Genomic DNA, 14700 nt, shown 5'->3' on the forward strand with positions numbered 1-14700 from the left:
TTTAAAAGGTATCAGTTGCTTGGCTTGACATTAAAATATAGCATATTCAATATAAAATTGAAGCCAAATCAAATAATAAATAAAATGCATATTTAATGATCATAAAAGGCTAAGTGTAGAAGAGAAAAGTGATACATAAGTCTGCTAAGAGATGACATTTCTGTCACCCCACATGAGCAACAGTGGCTGTTCTGTGCTGGGCCACATACCTCAAATACCTCTAGTCACAATCACCTAAGACTACTGAGAAATACAGAAAAACACACTGAAAAAAGCATAATAATCACTTTCTCAACTAAATTTGGCTAACGTAGGACTGGCATGAATCTTTGGGATTATCTAGCTTATTCTCTTATACTTTAATGGCATAAGTCTTCACATCAAATAATCAGATTGTCTTTAAAGATTTCTACAGAGAAAGTAGATATTTATCAACTCATAAACCCTGAAAGATTTTATAATACTTTTTATTAGATCTTACAGTTCATATTAATAAATTTACCATCCCATATTGTGTAAATGTTTCATATGCATCTTCTTAAACCAGCTCACAAAATGTTACCTTTCTTTTTCTTTGGACATGTTAATACTTCATATATGTTTCTATATTTACGCATTTGTATTATTCTATAAATCGTATTCAGATCAGCATCAAGCACATACTATTTAGTAAAAGCTGTCTGAATGTTTAATGACAGTTATCTGGTTACAAACTCTAATCATTTATTATGTTTCCAAAAATGTTCATCGTGTTGGAAATTTTTCTTTTTACAAATAGCATGATGAGATATTAAATACTAAAACTTATAGCAATAACTTGTTTCAACAACTGTAATTTGTACTGTTTGTATGTTATTATCTTTGGCTCTAATGTATTTCAATAATCAGTTTTCTAGAATTATGACTACAATTTTGATTTGAAAGTGCTTCAAAGTAAAACCTTGATTTAATTTGAAAAGTGAGAAATTAAAATGGAAATTATTTGTTACCATTTGACAGTCTATTCATGCTTCTAAGCAAGTATGACCTTTTAAAAGTTTAAAATCTCAAATTTCCTTGATAAAAATTTATACTGCAGAATATCTTGTACTTTACTTCATTTCTTTATATGATATAAAATTGAATATAAGTACTTGTATATCAGGGAAAAAATATAACAAAGATAACTGTATTCATAAAATAGTACTACAGCAAAAAATAAATATGTATGCAAAGACTAGCTATAAATACCTTAAAATAGATGGGAGCCATATCACCCACTTCCTTTGGAAGAGGAATGCATTCATAAACCATGTGATACTGTTTCTTCATGCTCATATTAGTCTCTAAAAAGATGCAGTCCAATCCCTTAACTTCAAACATCTTTACCAATGATTTTCTGAACATCTAAAGAAAAAAAACAAGGTAAATAAAGCATACAGGAGATTCAAGATAAAGCACAAGGGATTCAAAATATGAAAACAATAAAAAACACAATAAATCCCTTAAAAGAAAACAGAAAATAATGTCTGAACTCTATAATGTCATCTTATAGTTACTTTACTTTCTAAATCTACTACATAATTTCACATATTTAAGCAATGTTTTTTAAAACTGAAACCTCCTCTCTATATATTGGAAATGGTTCCAGTAAACTGAGAAAAGGAATAGATAAAATTTAACTTAGGTGGTAAAATATACAGAACTGACAGTAAAATCATAGGAAAATATCCATGAGCCAAAAAGGTACTCTGAGTAGATGGGCACCCTTAAATTCAGGAAGCCAAATATACCAAAGTTGAAAAGTAAGAGGGTTTTCTTTTCTCAAAGAGCTAAGATTTATTATACAATCCATTATATATGTATACATGTATTTCACACTCTTAGGCCTGAGGAACAGTTGTTTGTAGAGGGTGGTTGAATGGAGCTGAATGGTTCAGGATGTCTGCATGCAATCACGTGACACCCCTTGCAATATAGGATGGAGTTAGGGGTAGAAAGAAAGGAGAGCTGGCTGCAGGATGGGCACCAGAGGCCAGCTCTCCCCACACCACTATGCTCTAGTGTGGCCCTCCAATGTGTCTGAGAATTTATATTCAAAGTTGGCCTTGTAGGGTGTTACACAAATATACTTATCTAAGTAGGAAGATAATACACATTTTACCTAGATTTTTCAGCTTGATTCATAACATTTTATTTTGAGGTAATTAGCAATCACATGTAGTTATAAGATATAATATAGATGGGCAGACCCTGTGCCTCACTCGGGAGAGTGCAGCACTGGAGCACCGAGGCCACTGGTTCAGATCCTATATAGGAATGGCCGGTGCGCTCACTGGCTGAGCGCGGTGCGGATGACACCAAGCCAAGGGTTACGATCCCCTTACCGGTCACAAAAAAAAAAAAAAAAAGATATAATAGAGAGACCCCATATACCCTTTACTCAGTTTCCCACTATGATAATGTCTTACAAAACTATAGAACGATATCACAACCAGGATATTGACACTGATACAGTCAAGATATGAGCAATTCCAACACCAATCATAAGGATCTCTCCTGTTGCCCTTCTATAGTTGCAGTCACTCCACACCGTACTGACTCCCCAAAATCTCCCTTGCCTTAACATCTGGAAACCACAAATCCACTCATTTCTTTAATTTTGTCATTTCAAGAATGTTATATAAATAGCATCACGTAATCTTTTGGGTTGACTTTTTAAAATCAGCATAATTCCCTGGAGATCAATCCAGGTTGTTACATGTATGAATAGTTCAATCCTTTTTATTACTGAGTAGTATTCCTGACATGAATATACCAAAGTATGCTTAACCATTCACCTTTATCAGATAATCTATACTGTAGCTATATAGTAAGTCTTGCAATCAGGTAAGATTGACTCCAGTCACTTTATTCTTCTTTTTCAATTTTGTCTTAGCTATTTTAGTTCCTTTGCCTTTCCATATAAAGTTAAGAGTAATCTTGTCCATACCTACAAAAAATCTTGCTGGAATTTTTATAAAAATTTTGTTGAACCTTAATATTAACTGTCATCTTTACTATGTTGATTCTCCTAATCCATAAACATGGTCTCTCCACTTATTTGATCTTTTTAGATTTCTTCCATCAGTGTTTTGCAGTTTTCAGCATACAAATTCTGGACATGTTTGGTTAAATTTAAACCTAAGTGTCAACCATCCTCAGTATTTGTGGATTCTGTATTTGCAAATCTGCCTACTTGCTAACATCTACTTGCAATCACAAAATCAATTCTCACAGCAATTTTGAAGTCATTTGCAGACAAGTGTAGAGCAGCGGAAAATTTGAGTCACCTGACATACACATTCCCAGCTGAGGTTGAACAAAGTGATGACCTGCCTTGTTTCAGTTCTCATCCTGTAAGTGTCCTTTTTGTGGTCTATTTAGTGCCACATTTCCACATTTGTGCTTTTTGATGCTCATTTCCCTGTTTAAAACAGCCCCAAGCATAGTACTGAAGTATCTTCTAGTGTTCCTATACATTACAAGACTGCGATGTGCCTTATGGAAAAAATACACATGTTAGATAAGCTTCATTCAAGCAGGTGTTAATCTTTGTTCTGAGAGTTTTTATTTTGATTCTGAAAGTTTTTATCATGAATGGATGTGAATTTTGTCAAATGCTTTCTTCATCGATTGATATGATCATGGTGAATTACGCTGATTAATTTTTTAATACTGAATCAGTCCTGCATACTTGGTATAAGTCCCACTTGACCATAATGTATAATTCTTTTTATATATTGCCAAATTCTATTTGCTAATATTTTGTTTTAAAATGCTGCATCTATATTCATGAGGGATATTAAGCTGTAAAAGTTTTTTTGTTTTGTTTTTGCTTTTTTAACTGTCTTTGTGGTATCAGGATAACACTAACTTCATAAGATGAGTTGGAAAGTGTTCCCTCCTCCTCTATTTTCTATAAGAGATTATATAGAGTTGGTGTCAATTCTTCCTAAATAATTTGGTAAAATTTTCCAGTGAAACCATCTGGGCTTGGAGACTTAGTTTTTAGAAGTTTTAAATTATAAATTCAATTTCCTTAATAACTTGAAGGTTTTTCAAATTTGGTATTTTATATTGAATGAGTTGTAACAATTGGTGTATTTCAAGGAATTGGCTCATTACATCTAAGTTGTCAAACGTTGTATAGTTCATTGTATAGACTGACATCTAAGTTGTCAAACATTGTATGTTCATATTATTTCCTTATTATCCTTTTGATGTCTGCAAAGTCTATATGACATCCTGTTTATTACTAATATTGGTAACTTGTGTCTTCTCAATTTTTTTCTTTATCAGTCTTGCTGGAAGTCTGTTAGTTTTATTTATCTTTTTAAAAACCCCAGCTTTTTGTTTCATTGCTTTTTTTCTATGGTATTTCTATTTTCAATTTCATTGATTTCTGTTTTTATCTTTATTACATCCTCTTGCTTGTTTTGGATTTACTTTGCTCTTCTTTTTTCTAGGTTATTATGGTGAGATTTTTCCTCTTTTCTTATATAAGTTTTTAGTTCTATAAATTTCTCTCTCAGCACTGTTTATCTCTGTCTCACAAATTTTAACATGTCATTTTATCTTAATTCGGTTCAATATATATATATTTTTTATTTCCCTTGAGGTTTCTCTTTGACCCATAGATTATTTAGAAGTGCATTGTTTAATTTCAAAGTATTCTGTACTTCTGTTATTTGCACACACATTTAGGGTTGCTATGTCTTCCTGGTGAATTGACCCTTTCATCATTATGTAATGTCGCTCTCTTCTCTGGTAATTTTCTCTGCTCTGAAGTCTACTTTATCTGATAAATATAGCCACTCTTGCTTTCTTTGGATTAATGTTTACATGATATACAAGGGGTCTTCAAAAAGTTGATGGAACGATTCATCTTATCTTTCAATTCCATTTTTTCACAAACTATTTGCATTGCTCACGTATATATTTCCATGCTTTCACATTCTACCTGCGATGTTATTACATTTAAAAAATTAAATTTAAATGTCACTAGATAATGGTGATAAAAATCACTTGAAAGAAGTGGCTCCTGCATTTGCAAACAATATTTTGGGCTACACCATATCATTTTTTAAAAATATATCTAATAAAAGAGGTAATTATAAGGATATTTGCCAGAGTATAATGAACTCCAGTTGTCATACATACTTGAAAGTAAAAACAAAAAAGTGCATTTCTGTAAATAGGCTAGGATTCAGATATTTCATTAGTTCACTATCCTACGGTAATTTATAACTTCTAACAATTTTTTTATTATATTACACAAAAAGAATTATAATGCCATTATTTACATAAAACAAGTTGGCTTTTCCTTCCTCTCTCAAGTTTCCATAATGCATCTGGCTTCTAAACTCTGCTAAACTATAACATAACCTATACTATAATAATATACCATACCTTTGGGTAGAATTAATGAATAATTTTATCTCTACATTTCTCACAGCATATACAATATCATATCTGTTGAAAATAAATTTCTTCCTATCAACTTCAATTTTTTCATCAAAGAGCTTAATTTTTTATAGAAATATAAAATATATAACTAGATTCGTGTAATTGCTTAAAATCGTTTGCACTGTATTTTGCTCTAGGTTAAATCAATTTTATATGTAAAAGTTTTAAAAGGCACCCCAGAAAAATTCTAGAATAATTCTGAAAACCAAATTTCCATACTTTCCACCTTAAATTACCTATTGGCACTGGCATCAACTACTAGGAAAAAAAACAAACTTTCATATCAAAAATACTTGTCCACATTCTTACCCTTGCTTGGCCACGGATGCAATAAAACAATCTGCCCTTTCAAATTTCATAGAATAAATTTAAAAAGTGAATGGAGTACAAGACTAAATTTCATGAAATGTCATCAAAATATCTCCTTTTCTGACACCTTTATCAGCATGCTGCAAAAACTAGTATAGTAGTCTCTTCTGAAGTCTTACAAAGTTCACATTTTCTAACTAGGGCTCCCTGTAACCCCTATTCAGTTGTCAGGCATTAGAAAAACAATAGTTTTCTTTGTTATTTTTTTGGTCATTACTAAGTCTTGAAATAATTCCGTAACCATTTCAACCATGCTGTGCCTTTTACTCTCTTAAAAAATCAGCCATAAAAACAAATTGCTGAATCTTTTTAAAAGCTGGGCCAGGATATGAAGGAACAAGGGCAGAAATCAAAACTAGAAATAAAAACACCACAAAATCACAGCAGCAGAGAAGGCCAATTCCACTACAGGAAAATGTGGCAAATGCTGAATATAAACCTCTAACTCCCCAAATTTCTTTTCATTGTCTGAAAAATTCTTTCCTTTTGGTTGGAATGTATTAGCTTACTATGGTAAAAAATGATTCTCATGCTACACAAAGGACTAATTAGAAATCTTAGATTGATGTTTTTTAAGAAAAAATAATTATTACTTTGTCACAGTTTATTTAGTACACAAAAGTTTTCAAAAGATGAAGTATATAAAGGAAATAAAATTATGATCTGCAGATCTATATAACTATGAAAATACAAGCGTTTAAGTTTAGAAAATAAAATCACTGAACAAAGATATAAAACCTGTTGGAATTTATCACAATAGTTTGCAAAAATTACTCATGAGCTTTATAATAATAATGTGACATTATCGTGCTAACCTGAATTTCCTCCCAGATGTCTTCATCCAGTAAGGTAGCTGCTCTATGGTGCTGCAAAGGTACTATCAGGCAGTGCCCCTCAGTAAGAGATCGGAAGTTGGGTAAACATAAGTAAACCTAGGGGGAAAAGATTCCAAAGGTGAAATGCTATTGTTATTTAGTCTCAGTTGAAACAGATGAGCCCCTAGCAGGGAAAAACAGCTAATATTTAATAAAGTATACTTGCTTATAAAGGAATGTTTTTTATTTTAACATTTTTAAAGAGATATAATATTTTTAAATTTTTTTTAAGTCATGAAGATGGCTTTTAATAAACTGGAAAGTAAGAGCACTAGTCTTAATTTTCACTGTTATACATCAGACAAAAATTAAGATTAGCCAAGGAAGGACAGAATGAATGACAGACCCTTTATCCTTGATTTGATGGAGTTATATACTTTGAAAACCCTTGAAACAGCACAAGTTTATATACTTTGAAAACCCTTGAAACAGCACAAGTTTTGCAAGAATAAAAAGATACATGGCCTGGTGATGGTAGAATAGTCTAACTGATGCCTATCAATCAGGCCTACCCCTTATTAGCCAAGAAAAAAAAATTAACCCAGCTAAGAGGGAGAAGAAATAACCTGAAAATTACTTAATGCTGTTTATTTACATACATGTATTACTTAAAAGTTGGTGCTATTTTTCCATTATACACAAACTGTCTTTTTTTTTTAAAAAAGCCAATTAGTATCTATGCAGTGAACACGTGGTTTCATGAGGAGCATAAATAATACTCTGCAAAGGAGTTTGGTCTTATTTTCTATTATTTTTGTTAGGTTTTGATTGGAAATATTTTTCATGGCAGGCATTATTTATTGATCTATTTTACAAAATAATGAAAATTTTTAAAACTTCGTTGAGAAAGGACAAAGTAAGAGTAGATACGGATATTTACCTAAATTTACAGTAAAATCACAACCACATTCATAAAAAGAACAGACATTCCCATTAAGAGCACTGGGAATGTCTGTAAGCAACTTAGAAAATGAAATACTGAAAGAAATAACTAAACTTCCTACATGATTACTAAGATAATGAGGTAGATACAAGTGTCAATCATAGGTAAGAAAACTGCAATAAAGTTCATTTTTTAAAGCATTATAAACATAAATATCACCTAAAATAGGTATTAAAAATCATTTTTCCCAAACGAAAATAGACATATAAATGAGAAAAGAAAAACAGATTAATTAATACCTCAAATAAATAAATTAGAACACATAAAAAACAATTTGACAAAGTGAGCAGAGCCATTTATTCATGAATCAGTAATTACTGAGGGCCTACAATATGCCACACACTGTTCTACAAGCTAGGGAATCAGCAATGAGCAAAGAAACACAAACCTCTACAAATCTAATCATAAGGAGTTTGTGGGGTGCTAAATGTCTGTGTTCCCCCAAAATTCATACATTAAATCCAGCAGGATTCATATATGACATGATGTCTATATGGAAAATCATAAAGAATCAACAAACAAACTCTTGGAACTAATAAGTGATTATAGCAAGGTTACAGGATATGAGGTTAATACACAAAAGTAACTGTTTTCCTACATACCAACAATGAAGAACTGGAATTTAAAATTTAAAATACAATATGATCTATAATAGCACCCAAAAAGTGTAATACTTTGGTATAAATCTAATGAAATATGCACCAGATCTAGGTGTGAAAAGCTATAAAACTCTGCTGTAGGAAACCAAAAAAGATCTAAATAAGTGAAGAAATATTATATTCATAGATTAGAAGACTCAATATTGTTAGGATTTCAATTCTTCTCAAGCTGATCTACAGATTCGACGCAGTCCCAATCAAAATCCCAGGAAGCTATTTTGTACATCAAAAAGTGATTCTAAAATTTGTATAAAAAGGCAAAAGATCCAGACTAGCCAATGCAATAATAAGAACAACAAAGCTGGAGGACTCATGCTACCCAACTTCAAAACTTACTATAAAGCTATCATAACCAAGACAGTGTGATACTGGTGAAAGAACAAACACAGCAAAACAGCCCAGAGACAGGCCCACATGAATATAGTCAACTGATCTCTGATAAAGGAGCAAAGGCAATTCAATGGAGAAAGGATGGTCTTTTCAAAAAATGGTGCTGGAACATTTGAACATCCACATGCAAAAAACATAAATCCATAGACAAATCTCACACCTTTCACAAAAATTAATTCTAAATGTAGAAGGCAAAACTACAAAACTTCTAGAAAAAAAAATCACAGAAGAAAATCTAGGTGTCTTGGGTTTAATGAGTTTTTAGAACTCACCAAAAGCATAATTGATTAAAGAAAAAGTTGATAACATGAACTTTATGAAAATTAAATACTTCTGCTCTATAAAAGACACTGTTAAAAGAATGAAAACACAAGCACTGGGTGGGAGAAAATATTTGCAAAATGGATATCTGATAAAGGACTTGTATCTAGAATATACAAGGAACTCAAACAACTTTATCACAATATACAAAATATACAAAAACAAACAAACAAAAACCTCTTAAAGCTCCTCAACAAGAAAACAACTCATTTAAAACATGGGCAAAAGATCTGAAGAGACACCTCACCAAAGAAGATATACAGCTGGCAAATAATTATAAGAAAAGATGCTCAATATCTCTGTCACTAGGAAACTGCAAATTAAAACAACAATGAAATACGACATTAAAAATTACTAAATCCAAAAAAGTGACAATACCAAATGCTGGCAAAGATGTGGAGTAACAGGAATTCACTCACTGATGTTTGGAATGCAAAACTAGTAGGTACTTTGGAAGATAGTTTGGCAGTTTCTTACAAAGCTAACTATAGTCTTATCATACAATTCATCTAGTATTAACCCAACTGATTTGAAAACTTAGGTGCACACAAAAACCGGGATGTAAATGTTTATAGCAGTTTCATTCATAATTGCCAAAAACTGGAAGCAAATGGGATGTCCTTAAACTGGCACAACCATTACAATGGAATATTATTCAGCAATAAAAAGAAATGAGCTATTATTCCATGAAGAGATAAGGAAGAAACTTAAAAGCATATTGCTAAATAAAAGAAGCCAGTCTGAAATGACTACGTCAGGCATGAGTCCAATTATGTGACATTCTGGAAAGGGCAGTGGAGACAATAAAAAGATCAATGGTAGCCAGGAGTACAAGGGAAGCAGGGATGGCTGAATAACTGGAGTCCTGGGGATTTTTAAGGTAATAAAACTATTTTTTTGATACTTTAGTGATGAATATATGACATTACATATTTGTCAAAACTCACAGCATACATTTATATTACAAGCTTTTTAAAGACTTTAATTATAATACTCATACGGAAAAATACTCAACTCATAAGTATATAACTGATGAATTTTCATGAAGTACATAACTGTATAATCAGCACTAGATCCGGAAACAGAACAACACCAGCAGCTAGAACCACCCCTCGCAAATCATCTTCCACTCACTACTGTTCCCCAAAGAATAACCCTTATCTTGATTTTTTATTTTTTTTTTTAATTTTTAATGTTTTAATTTTTTCTTTTTTTTGATAATTTATTATACATACATGTGGGGTACAACATTGATTTTCAATAATTGTGTACAATGTGTGACGGTTAAACTGGATAGTTAGCTTATTCATCATCACAATACCCAACCATTCTTTGTGTCTGTTGACAATTCCTCATAAGCCCCCAGCATTTTAAAGCACAAAGAATGAACCTTCACATATGCAAATTTTAAAAAATTATTTAGGAAATCAAGGGATCCCAGTAAGGAATGGAGACTGTGACAGGAAAATCTAATTGTTTACAAATGCAGGAAATAATATACCTGAAGAGGGTAGAGAGCAAAAGGTGCTGACCTAAGTAATTTTGGAAATGAGTGGAGTCTGTAAACTAAAGGCAAAAGCAACTGGACATACACACTATACTCTAGTTTAAAAAATTGTTTCCCACAGGGGTACAAGTTAGCAATTCTGATACTGCTATACAATTGAACTGGAATTAAATGGATGGTGGAGTGGGAATTTATAGATAAGCACGGAGACGGGGCTAGAATAATTCATGTAGATTAGAGTTGAAGACATCAGTACGAAATCATGTTTAGCTTGATATAGACATTGATAATTACAAACAGAAAAATTAACAGATATGTATATTAACACAGGTTAGTATACGCACATATATTTCTTTACTCTGTCCCTGAGAGGGACTAAAAGAAACATCCCAGTAGTAATGATATCCAGACCCTGGGTTTTAATACATTCTCCAATACCTCGGAGAAATGGCTGACTCCAAGACTGGGTCAGAGAATACACAAGATTAGCCCGGAGCATTTTATCATTCCAGAAAGTAAGAAAATCCTCAAAAATAAATAAATAAATAAAAAGCAAAAACCCCATTCATGGGGGTATGTCAAAAAGATACAGGAGCCAACTAAAAGTGTTCTCAATAGCCAAAGCTGTAAGAACTTGAGCAACAAAATTAATAATGTAGTATCTGGTTATAATAGAACACATAAAATATGTATCCATGAGTCCATAATGACATAAAAAAATAATTGAATAAATACATAAGTAAACAGGTGAGAAGAGGGCCGGCCCCATGGTTCACTCGGGAGAGTGTGGCACTGGGAGCGCCAAGGCCATGGGTTCGGATCCTATATAGGGATGGCCGGTGTGCTCACTGGCTGAGTGTGGTGCGGACCACACTGTGCCAAGAGCTGCATTCCCTTACCGGTCAGGAAAAAAAAAAAAAAACAGGTGAGAAGAGACAAATCTCCCATGTAGAAAAATTCCAAATAATTTATGTAGGAGAGCGCCAAATCCAACAGAGAGGAGACATACTCCTTAAAACTGTCAAGGTTATCAAAAATAAGGAAATTCTAAGAAACTGTTCCAGCCAAGAAGAGCCTAATGAGACATGACTACTAAATGTAATGTGGCATCTTGGATGGGATCTTAGAAGAGAAATAGGACATGAGGTAAAGACTAAGAAAATCTGAACAAACTATTCAGTAACAATATCAGTACTGATTAATGAATCGTAACAACAAATATACTATACTAGTAGTGTAAGATGTTAATAGTGACAACCAGGTGCGAGGTATATGAAACTCTATATATCATCTCAATTTTTCTGTAAATCTAAATATTTTCTAAAAGATAGAATATTTTTTTAAAAAAAGGATGTGCACAGATGACTTTTATTAAAAAAGGAAGGAGGAGGCATGGATAGCTAATGAGAAGTTATTAACTGTCTAACTAATGAGTGCTAAAATACTTTCAATAATGTATTTTGGATCTAAGATGTTACTTTAAATATTAGAAATCCAAGCCAAGTAAGAACTGCTGAATTGCTTTGAAATACTGTTTCAGCTTAAGGGCATAGCAATTCCTTAGAAACTCATTATCACATATGATTAACTTAAGGAATAACTAAAGGGAATAATTTGTTATTATCTATTCAGTTTAAGAAAGTGTTCTATTTGCTACAATGAATGAGATAGGCAGTCAGATATAATGAAATTCCTTCTAATCAATATTTCAAACATTTCTATATTGAAATATTCACAGTGAAAGGCTTAAGGTAGATGGTAATTTTTTAGAGCAATGACAGCATAATAAACCATAGATGGAGAAGGAAAGATTCAAATGACTTCAAGACAGCAGAATAAACCATAGATGGAGAAGGAAAGATTCAAATGACTTCATATCCTTCAGTATGAAAAGCTTAGTCCAAGAGGGAAAAAACAGATTAACTCACAGTAAATTGAAAGCAAAGGGAAGAATTTAATACCACTAGAAATGATTAATTGGAAAATATGGATTACCTCACAGCAGAAAAAGAAAACTAAGGGGAAAAAAATGTATGCAAGAGTTGAAAAAATAGAAATGTCTGTTACTGGCCAACAGTTTTGGCCAATGAACTGAGAAATGCCTACCCTAGGATGCAGCCTATAAAGTAGGAGGGTAAAAAATGGCTTGTACACTTAATACCGCTGTGCCTCCCTGCACCCAGCCTGTCTTCAGTATATTAGGGAAAATGAAGTCATTGAATAAACACCCCTAAACTTCTCCTAAGGCATTTTAGGAAAACTTTAAATGTTACTTGATGTTCAATTTACACTTACATTTTTAAAGGTGTGGATGATCAGACAAAAGGGAATGAAATATTTATACGTAAGACGATAATTATAAAAAAGAAAATGTTTATGTGAAAGTCTGGAAAGAAAATTAGAAAAATTAATACAAGTAATTGGTTAAGGTTTTTATTTTTTTATTTTTGGTTGAATTTTCAATGGAATTTTTATATTTACCTTGTTAGTAAAATATGGAGGGAAAGAAAGAAAGAATAAAAAGAAGGGAGGTAAAAGAAACCAAAATCCAAACAGATAAACTGACTATCATAATGACCAAAAGATATTAAAGAGTAGGTGTGTGTGTGGAAAAGGGTGTGTGTGTAAGTGTAAGTGCAAGAAACAATTAAAAAATATGTAAATATATATTCTCCAAACCAGTAGCTCCCGAAACTAGAATTAATTCATTCAACCTCTTCTTCTTTTTCTCACACACTCCAATCCAGGCTTCTCTCCACTTCATCAATGAAAAGCTCATTTCTTCCTCAAGGCTTTTCAGTCCCCGATACTCCTTCCTGAAACATTATTCATTCATATCTTCATGTCATTTCCTCTTTTCCATCTTACCTATCTTTACCAACATACCTCAGAGAAGACTACCACAGACACTGCTTGATGTGGTATGTTCCACCATCCATGCGGATGTTCCACCAGAGCCACTGCCACAGCCACTATCACTGCCAGGGCAGCTTGCGACCACAGCCACCGTGCAGGGGGCCTGCTAACAACTCAACGGCATTGATACAAGGAGCGTCACCAGTGGAGACCAGAGAAAGAGGTGAGCATAATATTTCATCCAACAACTACAGAATATACAGTCTTATCAGAACACGGAACACTCTCTAGGATAGACCACATGTTAGGTCACAAATCAAGTCTCAACAAATTTTTAAAAATTGAAATAATTTCAAGCATCTTTTCAGACCAAAATGGTTTAAAACTAGAAGCCAATAACAAGCAAAACTCTGAACACTCTACAGCCACATAGAAATTAAACAACATGCTCCTGAATGACATATGGGTCCAAAAAGAAATTATACAAGAAATCAAAAAATTTCTCAAAACTAATGAAAATAAAGACACATCATACCAAAAAACCTCATATGGGTCCAAAAAGAAATTACACAAGAAATCAAAAAATTTCTCAAAACTAATGAAAATAAAGACACATCATACCAAAAAACCTGTGGGATACTGCAAAAGCATTAATAAGAGGGAAGTTTATTGCAATAAATGCTTATATCAAAAGCAGAAAGATTTCAAACAACCTAATGCGACACCTCAAAGAACTAGAAAAACATAAACAATCCAATCCCAAAATTAATAGACAGAAATAATTAAGAGCAGAACTAAATGAAATAGAAGCCAAAAAAATGATACAAAAAATCAATAAAACAAAAAGTTGGCTTTTTGAAAAGATAAACAAAATAGACAATCTACTACTAGGCTAACAAAAAAAGAAGAGAGAAGATCCAAATAACAAAAATCAGAAATAAAAAAGGATATATTACAACCAATACCACAGAAATACAAAAACTCATTAGGCTATTATAAACAACTATATGCCAACAAATTTCAAACCTTGGAGAAAATGGATAAAATTCTGGACAAATACAAACCACCATGACTGAACCAAGAGTAAATGTAAAACCTGAATAGACCAATAATGAGCAATGAAATTGAAGCAGTCACTGGCAGTCTCCCAACAAAAAAAAGCTCTAGACCAACTGGCTTTACTGCTGAATTCTTCTTATTTTTTTTTTTGTCTTTTTTCGTGACCGGCAACGGATCGCAACCCTCAGTGTCGCGCCCGTACTGGACCGGGACCGGCAACGGGATCGCAACCCT

General features: G+C 32.6%; 1 protein-coding gene across 1 annotated transcript in view; it reads right to left on the reverse strand.

Moving 5' to 3' along the window:
• LOC103608579 (CWF19-like protein 2) overlaps window positions 1-14700 on the reverse strand; it is a 64568-nt gene that overhangs the window by 15300 nt on the left and 34568 nt on the right. Inside the window, exons 4-5 of the mRNA XM_008592998.1 lie at window positions 6672-6788; window positions 1231-1386 (exon numbers count right to left, since the gene is read on the reverse strand). Of these exons, the coding sequence (XP_008591220.1) occupies window positions 1231-1386; window positions 6672-6788 (273 nt within the window). The remainder of the gene's footprint in view (window positions 1-1230; window positions 1387-6671; window positions 6789-14700) is intronic.

This window comes from Galeopterus variegatus, unplaced genomic scaffold (genome assembly GCF_000696425.1).
Source record: "Galeopterus variegatus unplaced genomic scaffold, G_variegatus-3.0.2 Scaffold8589, whole genome shotgun sequence".
Taxonomy (NCBI): domain Eukaryota; kingdom Metazoa; phylum Chordata; class Mammalia; order Dermoptera; family Cynocephalidae; genus Galeopterus; species Galeopterus variegatus.